Here is a 16,952-nt window from a genome sequence, read left to right as displayed (position 1 = left end):
TTCTCCCATAAACTGGTAAAAAAACTTCTGCTAACTTCTGCTGAAGGACCAGAGACCGTTTGTTCAGGTATTTAAAGCGGGCTAACTGATTTGGCCTCTTCGGAAGGCGGGTCCTATGATAAATTACTTTACGAAAGTAATGGTAAGGGTACGTTATATCATTGCCATGACGCCGGTTAAATTACACACGCATTTGCCAAATAAAAATCACTCATTCGACGCGTGTGCCAAGGCGCCCACGTTGCCACGGGGCTTTCGAACAAATTTGTAATTTGTCAGCCCAAGTCGAGTCTTGACAGTTATTTAGAAGTTTACAACTGTCGCCGGCAGTAATCAGCTTTACTTTTGCCCTGATAATATGCTGTTAATGTACTTCGATGCGGAGTGGGTAATTTGGGTTTTGCCCAACGTTATTTACTTTTCAGTTTTGTGTCCAGAACTTTGTTGGCCCTCGGTCCTTGGTAATCAGGAAAATAAGTTTTTAAGGAAGGGGAAAATGAAAAACAAGTTAGCATTTGCTATATTTGTAGTTTTTAAATTTATTTTTTGCTTTTCTGCTTGTTTTCCAACTTGAAGTTTCGTAATGTTGCTTTATAATACATCTGAATTTCATATTCACTTAGTTAGTAGCTTAGTTTGCCATTTACTTGTCTAGCCACTCGAGGCTAGATTTGCTCGTTAGCCTGGCTTAATGTTAGGACTCTATTTGGTTTTGCATGGAAAATTGCACAGCAAAACACAAAACAATGCAACCAAAAGTTGTTCAGTTGTCAGTAATAATGATTACAATAATAATAATAATAATAAATAAATAACTCGCACACACAAATATACACAGACCTGTCAGTATACAAATATAAATTACACATATACATATACAGTATTAGTTTCGGGTGTTGTTGTTCGGTTTATAAAAATATAACAAGTTTCTTTAGAGATTTGGTATTTGCGGTCTCCTCTGACGTTTTATTTCATCTTTTCAAGGAAGTCATATATAATAAATACTTACGATAAGTTTAACATTTATTTAGACATATATTTATACACACTCTATATGATACATACTGAGCTTTGGCTCCTAATCCTTGTTTTTCCCATTCATGGCAACAGTATTATTTTCTTTTTTACTTTCAGACTAGCTTTGGGAAATCAGCATAAAAAAAAAGTTTCTTTTTTTTTGTATTATAAATTTATATACTTGACTTGTTTCTGCTCGGTTTGCGGATTAAGGAGAAAAATCATAAATCGTTAAGTTTTCGCAAACTGTGTTGGTAACATTTTATGGAGTCGTAAGTTATTTATACAAAGAACACAAAATGCTTTGTCTGCTTATTTGGTTTATTCGCCTTATTTGCATTATTTGCCATTGCTTTTCATAGTCGAAAGTTCAGTGGAGTTCCGGGGTTTGCCTTTGGCCTTTCTCTTCGTTGCGGAATATTGGGCCGCAATTGCTGGAATCAAGTTGCTGACTTCTGAAGCAATACTCAAGCCTTGCCCTCACAGGCTACACAGTCAACTTAATTCCAGGAACTGCAACGCAATTACCCATTGTAATCATCATTCGAAGCACTTTCTTTCACTTTCACTTCCAGGAAACTCGACACTAAACACTTTTGGGAATCAAAGGAATTCCTCACTAAACAAAAAAAAACACACACAATTGGTTAGTCTGATATCGATGCACTATATGTTGGTTAATTTATTTTTGGGCTTTAGCTTTAGCTTTGGTTTTGACCGAACTTCAGGATCCTATATTGGCTTTGACTATATATTTTGCGCTATGTTTACTTGATATACCTTTTAAGGTTTACTTTAGGTTTTGAGCATTTTCAATTCATGCGATTGTCGTTCAAATAACAATTGGGGTTTTTTAGCTTTGCTTTTTTCTAGCTTCCGTGGCTTTTTGCGGGCTTCTCTAATTTTCTCTCTGATTTTAATTGTGGTTGGGCAAATCTCGTTTTTGTTTTATTTGCAGGACTTCACTCGTAGTTAGTTGTCTATAATTTGCGGTCTCTTAATTGGCACAGTTTTAGCTTTAGCTCTTCTCTTTTCTGTTTTTTTTTTTTTTTTGGTTTTTGGTTTTTGTTTTTTGTTTTTTGTTTTTTGTTTTTTGTTTTTTTGCGAATCCCTATGTACACGCATAGCTCAGTGAGTTGCAGTGATTGCCATTTGAATTAATTTATTTTTGGTTTAATCTTTTCGTTAGCAAAACGCTTTACGGCTTACAGTTTTTCCAATCGGCGTACATACATGTGTATATATATTTATATATATAGAAATGAGTTTACAACCTGTGCTTAATTTAGTCGTACAAAAATACTCAGTATTTACAACAAGATTTAAACGACACGAAATCATAAATAAATAAGTTATCCTATATATATATATAGCCCCGATCTGTGCTCTAAAGGAACGGAAATTGAGAAAAAATATATATAATAATAAAATCGAGAAAGAGAGAAATAAGCAATCGATGGGCAGAAATGAAATGGCACGCTCCAACGCATGATTGATTAATGTCAACATTACGAGTAAATCAGCCGACGCATGAGCCGGCATATTAATTTTACAAATTAATGGAACATTTTAATTGCATTAAATTGATTCCTCCTCCACTGTAGCTCTCTCCCACGGCTGCCATCGCATTGATTCGCATCCACGAGCTCTTTACACATGACTCGAGGCCGTCGAGGCGGCAGCATTGTTGTTCTTGTTCCATTTGTTGATGTACTCCATGGGTATTTCGATCTGAATCTCCTGAACATCATCGCCCTGCCCCAAACAGTCGACATTGGACTTGGCCTTGCTCGAATCCTTGTCCCTGGCGGCAGCTGCCAATTGTCCGCCCAGGCGGGATCCGCCCGCCGCCAGCCGCTGTTGCTGCTGGGCAATGGGGGTCAGCAGCGCCTCATCCCTGTATTATAAGTTATCCACCATTTGCGATTGACGGCGGTGCGAGGGCGTCGTCGAATTGAGATAGCTCTCCGAGTAGACGCTCTTTGCCCGCTGGTCATAGCGCAGACTGGAGCGTCGAATGTCAATGTCCAGCGGCAGGTGACGATCCTTCCACCAATTGCAAAACAGGCAGAGCAACGTGTTGCGGAAAGCCTCCCGGAAATCCCGATTGAAGTACGCATAGATCAGCGGGTTGAGCGTTGAGTTGAAGTAGCCAATCCAGAACAAAATCGATACCACTATTTCCGGCACTTGGCATACCGCACAGGTCATGGAGAGAGTGTACCTGAGAAAAGGCAAGAAATAAGTATTAGTTTTTGTATATTTCATAGATTTTCTATTAATGGAAAATGTGGAAAACTATCCCCAGTGAGTTTAGAAAAAGTTTAAAGTATTCTTTATATTTAAATATGTTTTTATCTGAGTAACTCGGTTGTTTCTTGACATTTGTTGTCTTTTATTTACTCTTTAACCTTATTTAAGACAATTTTCTTTATATATTTTTTTTGATAATAAATAGACTTAAGAGACGTAAATCATATCAAATCGTTTTAAGATAAAGACCTTATTTTCGCATCACTTTTTCCCTGTGTATGGAATCAAGATGAGATGTGTACACATACATTCCAGATGCATGAGTGGGTCTGGGCTTTGCATAAATGAGATTATATTTGGGGCGGTGCGAAAAACAACAACAATAGCCGACAAGAACAATGGAGCACGGGCCGTATGAGTAATATTTAATTATGCATGCGTGACATTAGATAAATTATGCCTCAAATCCCATGTCAGCGGGATGCGTTCAACGTTCAACGTTCAACGTTCGACGTGGCACTCACCACAGAAAGAATGGCAGCCAGCAGAGGATGAAGGTGCCCATGATGATGCCCAGCGTGCGTGCGGCCTTGTGCTCCCGCTTCATTTTGATTAAGTGCTTGTCCTTAGTGGGTGTGTGCTCCTGCTCGACCTCGTGCAGCGTCAATGTTTTCGACGACCCGGATCCGCTCAGCGCCTCGCCTGCCATTGGAGATAAAATTGAGATTTGATAAATGTCCTGGCATGAGATAGGCCATACAACGGTTTGTGCACTTCTAGTGCTCTTCACTTTGGTGGTTACTTATCAATCAACCAAGTTTAACAGAGTTATATTTTATATATTGTTATCTAAAACCCACCTGAGGGCTGCATGGAAGGTCTGTGCATCAGCATGGCATTCCCATGTCGCATCATCAGCTGCTTCTCCTGCCGATTGGCCTCGCGAAATATGGCCAAGTAGGTGAATATCATGATGGTGCAGGGAATCCAGAACGAAATCGAGCTCGAGATGACAGCATAGTACTTATTAACCACAAAGCCGCATTGATCTGGATGCTCAATGACGTACTGCTTGTGCTCTGGAGTGGTGTACCAGCCGATGAAGATGGGCAAGAAGGAGAGCAATGCCGGCGATATCCATGTGTTCAGCAGCATAATGCCGACCACGCGTTTCGTCATGCTAATCGGATACTTGAGCGGCTTAACAATCGCATAGTATCTAGATGCAGGCAATGCAAAAATGTTAGGTTATTGGTGCTACATATGCTGATATTACTGATATTACTGGCTATGCCATTGGGACTTACCTATCCACAGATATACAGCATAAATGCAAAATACTCGCTGTTGAGAAGTAGACATCCAGGCTGTTCCACAAATCGCACAAGAATTGGCTGAAGTTCCAGCTGAAAGAGTCCAATGATTGGAGGCATTAGTACCCCGATGATAACCCAATAACAAGGCAATCAACTTCGGCCTTTAGCTTTTGAAGTCATCCTATCTGATTATCGTATCCATGAATGTGCAGTTTCTATTTTTGTTGATTCATTTTTGGTGTTTTTTGTCCGACTTTTAAAATGCCTCGCGAATTACTTTCATGAAGTCATCGCTATAAAACGCTTTTTTTTTCCTTTGTGGAAATTTGTTTTTTCACGGTTATATCATTTTATGAAAGCGATTTTATTGCCCAAAATAAGTATTTTAAATTTCAAGAACTTTGAACTTTTATGAATTTGTAGTCAATAAAATTAGATGGCAAAGCTGCCAATTATTCGGCAATTAAAAAGTGATAAAAATTACTTCTATCTTTGGATTATAAGTATTTCAACTTATTAAAGCGAAAAATACAGACTATGTGTGCATTTTTGCAACTTGATTTTCCATTTAGAAAAACTAAAAATGCTAATCTAATCCTAATGTTTATGACCAATTTAAATTGAAAATTAAAACTTATCTTGTTTTAACTTTTAGTACCATTTAAAACTAAAACACAGAAACCGTTCAGACTATATAAAAGTCAGAAACATAAAAGCAATAAAGTAAGTCTGAATTTAAACGGCATTTTCCTGCCAAATCCTGAATGTAGGCCAGTGAAAAAAGCGGAGACTAGACAAGCCAGTGAAATGCCTCAGACTCTCGTTTTTTCGTCCCACTTTCTTATCAGCCCGCCTGATTTATGTGTTTATCGATTTCATCTTAGTTGCGGTTGCCAGGTGACATTGCCCCTGAACTGGCTGCTGCCTCTGTGGAGGGCCAAATTAAAAGCTTAAATGCACTGTGAGACCAGAAAATAGGCCATAAGGCTAGGGCATGGAGGATGTTGGCCAGGAAAAGTGGAGAGAGGGCTGGCTGCATGAAAAACTCATTAAAACTTGCGTCGCTGTTGCCTGTCGCCGTCGCCCTTGGTTGCCACTCCGGTTTGGCCATTTTCGGTGGAGGCGGCTCCCCAGGCTCAGGCCCAGCTCGTTTTTGGCCAGGAGGCGCTGTGGAATTTATTATCGGGTCGCCCCGTTTGGCATCAGTTTCAGAAACTTTTCGACTATCCAACGAGGCTGTATTCGCGCCTCGCCCCTGGTCGTTTTAGGCGTTTTTTGGGGTTTTGCACTTCATTCTGTTTTTAAGGGCGCCATCTATTTTTGACGCTTAAGCCATGAAATGGCGACAGCACTTGCTGCTGCTTCTGCTGCAATTATGCAACTAGCAACTGTGAAGGTGAAATGGCCAATGAATGCCAAGTGGAGGTGGTTGGCTGTTGCCAGAAAAGCAGGACGACGCCGACGTTTGCCGATGCCAATTTATATGCAACTTGAGTCGCTGAAGTTTTTTGGCCTGGCAGTAAGTGCACATAATGTGACTTCAATGAAGGTTCTACCCAAAATCCCCACACTCTATCGTCGCCATCGCTGCCGTCATCATCATCACGATCTCGTTGTCGCCACCAGTGACATTGTCAACATTTACATTGGTCCCTCGGCTATGAAGTCGAGCTTTAAGCGCGGCCTTTAAGCCAGCCTCCATGCATAATTAACTGGGCCCAGTCAGCTGCACTTGGCGTTGCACATATACACACATTCACATATCGCATTACCATTACCCACATGGAAAATACATAGAAGGAGTCGGACTGTTGGACGTTCGGCGTGAAGGATGTGACCATGTCACACTCTGACGGTTTTTGTCCTTAGAATAGCTTTTCAAAACTGTCGTTTCCCTCTCAGTGGGTACTTATTACTGGTTTGAGTTACTTGTGGGTAGTTAGGGCTATTTAAATCTTGGAGATTATATGTTTTTCTAGCTAATATATATTTCTCAATCATGTTTTCCTTTATAAAGAAATTTAAACTTTCCTTGTTAAATCAATTACAAAAACTTTAAACTTTCAAAAACTTTAACTAATTCTTTCATATATTGCTGTTTAGAAAGTGATCAATTATAAACTAATCTTAGGGATTAATTTAACTTGTATATTAAACATCATGTTAAGCATCTTACAGCCAGAAACTATCACTATCTATGTAAAGTGACTTTTTTATTTTACTATTTTGTAGTATTTTGGAAATGCAAAAGTACATTTAGGGCTCAAAGTTCTAGAACCCAAAAAGGGTGAAATTCTAATTTTGCCTCTATTAAAATTCCTGGAAGCTGTCTTCTGTAAGTTGGCAAACTGGAATTCCTTCAAGGAAAATGGGTATCCTGGAATCGTATTCTTAAACGAATGCCATTCTGTTTGTTCTATTTTTCACATTTTAATTCTTGAACACAAATGCACGCACATGGGCACACAGAGAGATGACTTTCTGCATTTGCATTTCCCTCTCACAACCAAACAAATACATGCGAAAAAGTGGGTGTATATACACGTATATATACATATATATACGTACACAGACAGGGACATTCACAGGAGCATAAATAAACGTTGCTTTCATTTTTCAGGGATTTTTGTTTTTGGTTGTTTGTTCTGTAACTGCCACGCCCACGTCGGCCTCACAAAAACCACCCAGCAATACCAACCAACCAACCAACCACCCAACCGCCCACCCACCTTGGCTGCCTGGGCTGGCATTTTGTTTGGTTGCAGCTGTAATTTTTGCAACAGTTTTGCTCGCTTTTGTTGCTCTGCTTAGGCTTTGTGTGTATCAGTGTGGATGTGGGGCTGTTGTATTTTTTGTAGTATTTGTTGTTGTACTTACCTCCCAGTTACTTGCACACTAAAGTTAAATGTCATGGCCATAATAGCGACCATTATATCAGCCATGGCTAAGGAAACTACAAAGTAATTCGTTATAACTCTGCAAAGAGAAGAAGGAGGGTGAAAACGAGAGATGTTAGCAATCAGAGAGGACAATATTCAACAATACATATGGGATATATATATATATATATATATGCCCCCCATGGGGGCTAATCAGGATATATGATATGAGTGGATGGGGACTTCTTCTGCGTCCTTTGTATGAGTTGACAGTTTGGACCCCATTGCATTCTGCTGCCAGCGGGGGTATAATTGAAAAGCCAGTCAAGAATCGAGAATGATGTCGAACGATTTCCCCCCAAATGAAAATCAGATACAGATACAGATATATGTACAATATATACGGGTAAGCATCGAGGGGGTGCGGAGGCACTGAAAACCGAGGTCAACCGCAATCCTCTGGGCAAACCTTTTCCAGTTTATACCTATTTTGTTATTTAAATTGAATTCCAAGCCGAGTGCCGGCAAATGCTTTTGCCAATTAGAGTTTTGCACTAGTTGCTGGCCGAGGACTTTCTAATCGGATGAGTGCAGCTACCTCATTGAACTCTCCCTTTCTCCGCCTTTCATTTCCCCATTCACACTAAACCAAATGGGAAAAGTTTGATATCAAAAGTGAGCATTTACTGCACTGGAAAACTTTTGCGCGATTATTCTAATATACGGGCTTAGGGAATTTTATTCAATTTTTTAACGATTTTTAAATCATATTTTATAGTTAATATCTTAGTTTAGTTAGTTCTAAACTCAAAAAGTTCGAGTAGCTTAATAGTAGTAAATAAATGTTGTTCAAGGACCTTAAATTCTTCCTCCACTCTCTCCGTGTAGCATGACCATGTGTCTTAGTTTTCAGGCTTAATGAACTAGCAATTCCTTTATCCATTCATTCCATCTATTGTTGTCTTTAAGTTACATTAATCTCATCTTCTGAAGCCATTATACTTAGTTACAAGTTGGCAGCCTGTTCTGCTCCCGGCTACTACTTAAATAACTTTCAACATCTTAGACGTTAATTGCAACAAATCGACGCCATTCTGAAAATGTTACGCCATTAGTCAGTAGCTCCTTCCCAAGGCACCCCGCCCGCATCCAGCGATTTGAACTGCAGATAATTTGCCTGCCATTTAAATTTAAGAAAAATAGCAAAAAGCTGGGCGTTTTTAGTGCAGAGGATGAAAGTAAAAAGACGGAAACAGTTGCCGAGCATCCTTCAAGTGAAGGCGCTGCGTTAATGAGCCCAAGTTCCCCATTTCCCTCCTCTTATTTTCCGACTTGCTGTAATGGCAAATTAAAGCACACACATATATCTCTTGATTCTAGAATCTAGATATATATATATCTGCTTGTATTATATACAGTCTCTATCTAGAGCACTTCTCGCTGCGGCTCATCGTTGCCAAATAATTTGGGCGGCGGGAAAGAAAGAAAGCGGAATTTTATTGTTTGGCATAGAACATTTTAAATTTATGCTGTCATAAAAACCATAAGCTGCCTTAATTGCCAAAGTTGTAGCCGCGCTGTGTGTGTGTGTTGTTTTTGTTCTTACTCTCATGCCCGCGGTACCCAGTTTTCCCCATTTTCCCCATTTCCCCCCACCCACTCTCATGTTGAGCATGCATTTTGTTTTTGTTCCATTTCTCTTTGAGCTACAAGCTCGCAGTGTTTAATTGTCATTTCTTTTCTAGCTGGGTGTGTGCTTTTTTCCTCCATGTGTTTGTAAACTTTTTTATCCCCATTTTTATTTCCATTGCCTTGTTTCACGCTACGTATGCGTAATATTCGCCGCTCAGAACAAAAGAATAAGAGCTGCAAGCTGACCAAGCAGAAAAAGTTTTTACATTTCGGTTTTGTGTATATTAATTACGGTATATGATAGTCATATCTGGGCAAATAATTAATTTTGTCTAATCAAGAAGGGTGTTTGAAGGAGAAAATTGTTTTGGCTCTTAGATATGTGAAAGAATTCTTACTAATTATTACTTTTATTATCTAAATAAGATGCAGCATTTAATTTAGGTCTTTCTATTTGTAGGTTTAGACAAAAAGAAGTACTTTTAAATATATTCTTTTAAATAATAGCAAAACGGTTTAAATTCTCTATCAAAACCCCGTTTCCCGGATAGCTCCTTTAAAAAGTTTTTAAATCCAAGTTAATCCCTTGGCCAACGGCCTTCAACCTCTTCTTTCTCTCAAGTTTATTATCAGTGCAACGAAATTATCTTGATGATCATCCATCGGCATCATCATTAGTTAGACCCAACATGGAGCTTGGAGCACCTGAATCCAGCAACACGCAAGTCACTTAAAAAATAAAACGCTTCTCATTAGCAGCAAGGGTAAGAAGAAAAAAATGAGAGAAATTAAGCAAGGTTCAACCTTAATTATGCCTCGCCTCCCCCCTTCTTTTTCATTATAATTTTTTGTTTCTGCCTACGTTTTTTTCTGTGCCATCTAGCAAAGTTTGTTTGTTTCGCCTTTTGGCTTCACTGCCCTTCGCCAACTTTGGCTAAGAGCATTTAAAGTTTTTCCTCTGTCGGGTAAAAATATTCTGCTTTGAAAAAAGTGGAGCAAAAATAACTAAGCGTTTGCCAGCCAGAAAGGAACTTTTGATTGCGTCGGCTTTATGAAGCGCTAAATTGATTTGCCTGGCAGTTATTAAGGCATAACTAAAAATATTAACGAACCCCAGCCAGCTGACGTCTCATCATTTATCACTGGAAAAGTTTGTTTTTTTTTTCATATATTTTATGATAATGTGATTCTTGTCGAAGGACACTGCCCTAAAAACTCCTCCCATCATTAGCAAACGAGGTCGTCCGAAAAGTTTGTGGTGTGTGGGTGTGTGTTTTTGGTCGTAAATGAATATGAAATTTTGGAATATGAAAATTGATTTGCTTATTAGTCATTAAACTCAGATATTGGGTGTCCTTAAATAGAGCAATAAATTCCAGAACTGAAACCACAGTTCGTCCTGCTCAATGTTCTGATTGGTTAAACAAATATTTACTGCCAGTTAAATTTCCATTTAAATTGTGCTGTTAAAGTCAGTCCTAAGACTGGCAAAGTTAAATCATTAACCGAGCGTCCAATTAAGAATCTCTTAATATGCAAATTGGATTCATGAATAAAGTCATGAAAGTTAATTTGTCATTAAAATAATGCATCTCTCTGTTCTTTTGTTGGGTCCGCCTTCGCCTCCTCCATCGCTAAATGGTGGAAGTAAATACTGCAGTCTCATGACGAAACGAAGGATAGAACAATACCGAGATGCTCAATTATGGGGCAAAGTAAATAAGGGACAAGGAGTCTGCATAAAATACGAGCAATGACAGAGCACAGTGAGCACCAAAAAGAGGTCCTGCAGCACGTTTTTTTGAAAGGGATGACAAAAAAAGAAGGGGAAAAGGTGCGGACGTGCATGAATTTTATGCAAAGTTGACGAAAATCGCGAAGCGCTTTTCTAATTTCTGTTTTTTTTTTGCCTTCCCGTAAGTTAACCAAACGGCGAGGTAACTCTGCAAATTGGCAATCAAGCTGGAGGACAATGCCGTTGGCATGAAACAGTTTTATGCAAATTACGAAAGAATTACACGAAGCGCCGAGCATTTCTAATTGCTTTTTCACAGCTAATTATGGCTGCAAAAGCCCTTACCCTCCCTTAGAGATACCAGCTTAAATATCACGTATACGCACCTTAATTTTCTAACACGCATCACAGAAATAATAACAAGCAGATTGCCACAGATGGCCGCAATGATGATGAGCAGCATGACGAAGGTCTTGAACACCCAGAAGATATTGTGCACCATGCCGGTTGGTGGTACTCCTGCTTCGGTCTCGTTGGAGCTCAAACCCGCCATCGTCGTGCTGTCCAGCTGTGTGGCGTTCAAATCGTATGCAGCGGGAGTGGCAGTGCCCTGCGTTGGCAGTGCAGTTCCGGCGTTGGTGGAGGACGAGCTGGTGGCCAGGGCATTCGTTGTGTGCAGCATGGCAGCGGTGGTTAAAGCGGCTGCCGTAACCCGCGCCAAATACGTCAGACTTTGGCTGTAACTTTGGCCATAACTTGGGTTACTAGAGTTAACGGGTTGTTGATCCTCCTGGCTGCTGCTCCTGCTGATTACCGGCGCAGCAGCATTTTGGTCTTTTGCGTATCCTGGCGGCACTAGTTCGATGCCTTTGCCGCGGTGGCTCCGGGCCAAGTTCGGGGCACAACAACATGAGTCTCGGTGTCTTGTTTCTATATTTTTCTGTATATTATTTCTTTGGCTTAATAGCTCTGACTCTCTCTCTCTCTCTTTTTCGTTTCGTTTAAACACTGTTACTGGCTTTGTATTTGTTATTTTTCACACTTCTAACTTGCAACACCCACTAGAACCGCCATTAGAAATTCACGACACGCGTAGCGCCGGCGACGTTGAAACCAAAACTGAAACGGCCACCGCAACGGAAATTGATTCGCGAAAGTGGCCCGTGGACCGTGTGGCCACGACAACGTCGCCGCTGCCTGAGATTCGGCCACAGCCTCCTCCTCTTCGAACGCCTCGACGTCGACCACCTCCTCTTCAGCTTTTGGCCGCTGCCAACGTCAACGACCAACGGCTGTCCTTGCCAGCCAACGCCGCCCACACGCAGCTCTTGATGGCCTCGCTTTTCCGTTGATTTTCCGTAGCTTTTCCGCCTGCTGATGGAGAGGCTACCTCGGCTGGACGACAATTTCTGGCTATTTACTGCTATGCGGCTTCTATTTTTTTGTGGAAATTTGCTTTTGCTGCTTCTGCTCGTTGATTGGGTTTATTATTTTTTTTTTTAATATTTTATTTTTTTTTTTTGTTATTTATTCTTCTAGCCTCCAAGCGGCTGCCTTTTAATTCTGTTCATATTTTTTTGCCACCGCGGCTGCCGCCGCCTTGTTTTGCCGCCGAAAAAAATATTCGTTGATTTCGTTTTGGTTTTATTTTTAACATTTCTTTGGCTTCAAATTATTTTTAGTTTGTTTCTGGCCAAGTGGTCGGTTTTTTAGATCTGCTTCCACTAATTCAGATATTGTTATTCGATGTTATGCCTCCTGGAACTGTGCCATAAATTGGTGGATCCGAAAAAAGAGAAATAAACAAAGAAAAAAAAAATCACAATATTAAGAGCATGGAAAAACATGGGCTCGATTTTCTTTTTTTTGGCCGCGATTAAAATCACTTTTGTGCATTATCTAGTTGTTGCCGCTGGCATTTGTATCGATTTGAGTCAATATTTGTTTATTTACTGACGCAGAAGTTGAGTTGTTGATGTTGTGCGTGTTCTCCCGACTTTTATGCGAATTAAACAGGGTGAGTTCTTTGTGTTATTATTAATCACTGCGATTGTTTAAATAGACCATCGGCTTATTATGAATTTCTTTTTCATTTATATCAAAAAAATAATAATAAATTATTGGTTAAAGTTTTTACTGTACCCATTATAAAATCCTATTAAATTTAAATAAAATAAGGAAAAGGAAGGTAACTTACTAAGATAGATATTAGGCTTTTCACTAACAATAAATCATTTATAAACTAGTGACTTTGAACAAGAATTAAAAAATCAGAACTCAAGAATTTTACCTAAGACTCAATAGCAAAGATCCGAACCATACTTAAAATTCTTTACCAATATTGGAATAAAAACTAGTTTTACTTCAAAGATACTCAAACCCCAAAACAAATCACCCTGTTATGATGTCATTTGAATCAATTTGACTATATCAATATCGAGTCTTAACTGCTTCAATCCCAATGCCACACCCTGTATAAAAACTATGATTTATATGACAACAGCTGGGCGAAAGAATGTCATTCGCTTCAAATGCCTTTTAGCAAACAGCCGCCATATCTAAATCTATATCTCGATGTGTATATATATATATTCCGATGTCTTCGGCCCTGAACCCCTGCCCCGACTAAACCTACTAAATGATGAGGAGGGAAAAATGGTTAGATGTCCTATGCGATTTTTTGTTGCCCCTCGCTGGGATATAGAGCACTCATTTAGAATATATAGAATATGGCTATGGCTATATGCGAATGCTAAGTCTATATATTTATTCATTTCGATGTATATTTATATTTATTTTTTGCCGAATTTATTTCCTGATGATGATGTTTCATTTTCATGTTCGCACACGCTTTCAACGCTCGCCATCTTGGCCGACCGACTGTTTGATGTTGTTCCTGCCAGCTGTGGTTGTTGCTAAATGTCGTACAACAAATTGGCCACTCGACTTTTTGGTGGCCACGAGCTCTAAATTATACGTTGCTCACTCGCGTAGGGGTTTTATATTTTGATTTTTTATTTATTGCACATTTCCTTCGACCATTTTCTTTGGCGTTTTTCTTTTGGTTTTTGCTTCGGTTTGAGTTTGAGTTTCTCAGATTGCACACAGCGGCTAGATTGTTAATTAGGGAAATGAAAGTGTCCACACGCTGAAGTTTGCCGCAGTGAGTCAAACCATATGGCGCGAAGGGTTGTTGATTTTCCTGCCACGCCCTGGCGCTTTTCCAAGTTGAGCAACTGCAAAAAAAATAAAGGAGAAAAGTGAATATGTTATACGTAAAATATTATTTAAGCATACATAAATATTGGCGAACAACAAAAGCAAACACATTTCCCATAGATATTTATTTTATAAATAAAATACAACAATTTCTCTTTATGAATGCCCAGCTCATCAAAGAGCTGCCGTTGGTTGTTGTTTTAGATGTTTTCTCTTCTTTTTTTTTTATAATTTTTTAATTTATAATTTTGCACTGGTAGGCGGCAGCACTCTGGTTTGAAGGCGCGTGGGCGTATAATTAATTTTGTGGCAAAATGAATTTCCTTCAGTTTTATGTATAAATAGATTAAAAGTTGATTTAATTAATGGGTTTCTCCAAGTACTGGGAAGGGGGTGAAGTGTGGATAAAGGGCTGTGATTCGAAAGTCATATAGATATAGATAGATATATCTATATAGCCAACGAATTTGTCAACAAACATGAAATCTCGTTGGCCAAAGCAGAAGGTTAACGGATGAGTGACAAGCGATGACAGTGTCCCGGCAACGGAAGCACCAGCCATGGAGCCCCTAAATGCGCCGGACGCAGCTGTCTTGTATCTGTATCTATGTATTTACGTATCTAACATTTGACTGTATCTGTATCTGTATCTTTTTGCATCATCCATAGAACAGCTTGCCATGTTTCCATCGTGCAGTTAACGACTGACACATCGTTGGGAACATTAGCGGCCAGCCAAATGCCAATGTTAATGTCATGAAAATCATTTTTTAAATTTAATTTAGCTCTGCGTACTCTTCATTTACGAGTATATACATTTTACATATAGTTGCGGCTGTTCTAGACGATGTTCTTGGCATTGGACGTCCTCGACTGATTCAGTTTTTGGGGGCCCAAATGGCCAAAATGATGCCAAAAATTCGCTACAAGAAGTGTGTAAGAAAAATATCAATAAATGCTAAGCTGGAGACTCAGCTAATTAAGCTTATCAAACTTTCCAGCACTTTAAGCTACCTCCATATGGGGCAAAAAGTTTCGCACATGCTCTATCTTGTTTAAAGTTTTTAATTAATTAACTTGCATTTATTTTTATTTAATAAACAAAACTTTTTGCTTTTGCACGCAGACACGAAATTCCTTCCTTTTCTCCGTCTTCCCTTTTTGGCGAGTGTGTGTCGACTTTTATTTGCTTTTGGCAATTTGCCACTCCCCCACATTTACACCACCTGCCTCAGATGCCTCAGCTGCCTTACCTGCCTCATTGTCATCATCATCATCAACACACACACACACCTGAGCTGCAGCGAATGGTTTACATTTTCTTTTATTTTGAGAAAGACTCCACATTTTCTTTTAGCTCAAAAATTTAATTTGATTTTAATTTAATTTTGAGGACTTATTTTTGAAATACGAAGAATTTGTGCAACGCCAATTATGAAAATATTTTCATTAAGTGCTGAAATATCACATGGAAGACAGTATTGTTATAGAAGTGCTTATAGGATTGGAAAATGTAAATATAGAATAAGGAAAATTATTTAAATTATTCTTGAAGAAGGAAGACGTTTTAGCATCTTTAGTCTTTTGAATACTTTTTATTAACTTTTTGTTAAATTGTTGTGTTGTTAAATTTTAATTTTGATATAGGAACTTAAACTTATCAAAACTCAACTAAGTTATTTGGGTGCCAATACATTTTAAGTACTGTTTCCTATTTTTAAATGAATGTAATATAAAGTCATAAACCATTTAATTAGGAACTATTTAAATAAATACAACTTTTATCCTACATTAACGAATAAACCAAAAGGGAACAATATGTGAACATTTTAAAAGGAAATACAGTGAGTTTTCACTTCATATTGATGCAAGATCTTAGTTTTTATAAAACCAAATTTCAAATTATACAAATTTTGTCATTAAAATACTCCAAGTTTCGAAATTTAAACCACGAATTTTAATAGCAAAATGCCTCTAAAAATGCTTCTTTTAATTCCGCGGACAATTCCCAAAGCATTTTCGTTTATTGAAAGCGAAGAGGGAATTGATATTTGAAAATAAAATCAATTTTACTTAATTGCCTGCGTCACTTCACTGGATATATCTATGCCTATACTCATATATATATCTACATAAACAGAGGAGAGCCAATGCTTTTTCTGTTTTTTTATTGACTCAACGAAAACAATTTTAATTTCATTAAAATTTTTTGTATATCGCATCAGAGTTTTGCCCCTTTTATGTTAATTTTTATACGGTGAATTCATTTGTGTTGACAAGGTGCTTGACTGACAAAATAACCCATCAAATGTCGCCATAGAAAAACAACAGAGAGAGAGAGGCGCGAGTTGGGGGAAATCAACATTGAAGTGTTTGCCGAAGTGGATTGTCCGCAGGCTCTCTTATTTTTAATGCATATAAATTGTGGGACGATTAAAGGCGATTTACGTTGATGGAAACATCATAATGAACATTATAATCAGTGGAACGGCAGAGACCCATCACTGCAGTGACATACTTGAACCTTTAATGGAATCCCAGTCCGATTTTGTCACGCCACTGGCAAATAAATCACACGAATGAAGCCCATGTCCCATTTCATATTGTATGCATTGGCTATACTTTTACATATTTAATTTTCGCTTTCTCCGCTGCAAATCTCTTACATAGACATCCAAACATCCATACATTCGCATTCAGGCTGAGGGGAAAAGCTTTTCAATTTCAAGTTCCATAGATAAATATGCCAGGCTGCCAACTGTAAGCGATTTAGAGTCCTGAGTCCGGACCGAGATACGAGGGGATGCCCAAGGCGTTGCGATTTTATTGGCCGTAAAGTAGGCAGCCATGAAATAGGAGTAGTCGAGATCTGGATGTGGGTCTTTGGGTCTGGTTCTGGTT

At 38.8% G+C, this 16,952-nt stretch overlaps 1 protein-coding gene across 1 annotated transcript; it reads right to left on the bottom strand.

Annotated features, from left to right (window-relative positions):
• Positions 1-514: 514 nt before the first annotated feature.
• Positions 515-14,086, bottom strand: LOC108111752 (octopamine receptor beta-2R). Its single transcript, XM_017221307.2, is given in 7 exon segments — positions 515-3,241; positions 3,795-3,972; positions 4,131-4,489; positions 4,578-4,676; positions 7,464-7,562; positions 11,219-11,610; positions 11,612-14,086. Coding segments are annotated over 7 exon segments (1,833 nt in total). The 5' UTR covers positions 11,744-14,086; the 3' UTR covers positions 515-2,667.
• Between the last annotated feature and the right edge of the window lie 2,866 nt (positions 14,087-16,952).

The sequence above is a fragment of the Drosophila eugracilis genome, unplaced genomic scaffold, assembly GCF_018153835.1.
Source record: "Drosophila eugracilis isolate 14026-0451.02 unplaced genomic scaffold, ASM1815383v1 contig_415, whole genome shotgun sequence".
Classification (NCBI taxonomy): Eukaryota; Metazoa; Arthropoda; class Insecta; order Diptera; family Drosophilidae; genus Drosophila; species Drosophila eugracilis.
This window is presented reverse-complemented; position numbering and strand designations above follow the sequence as displayed.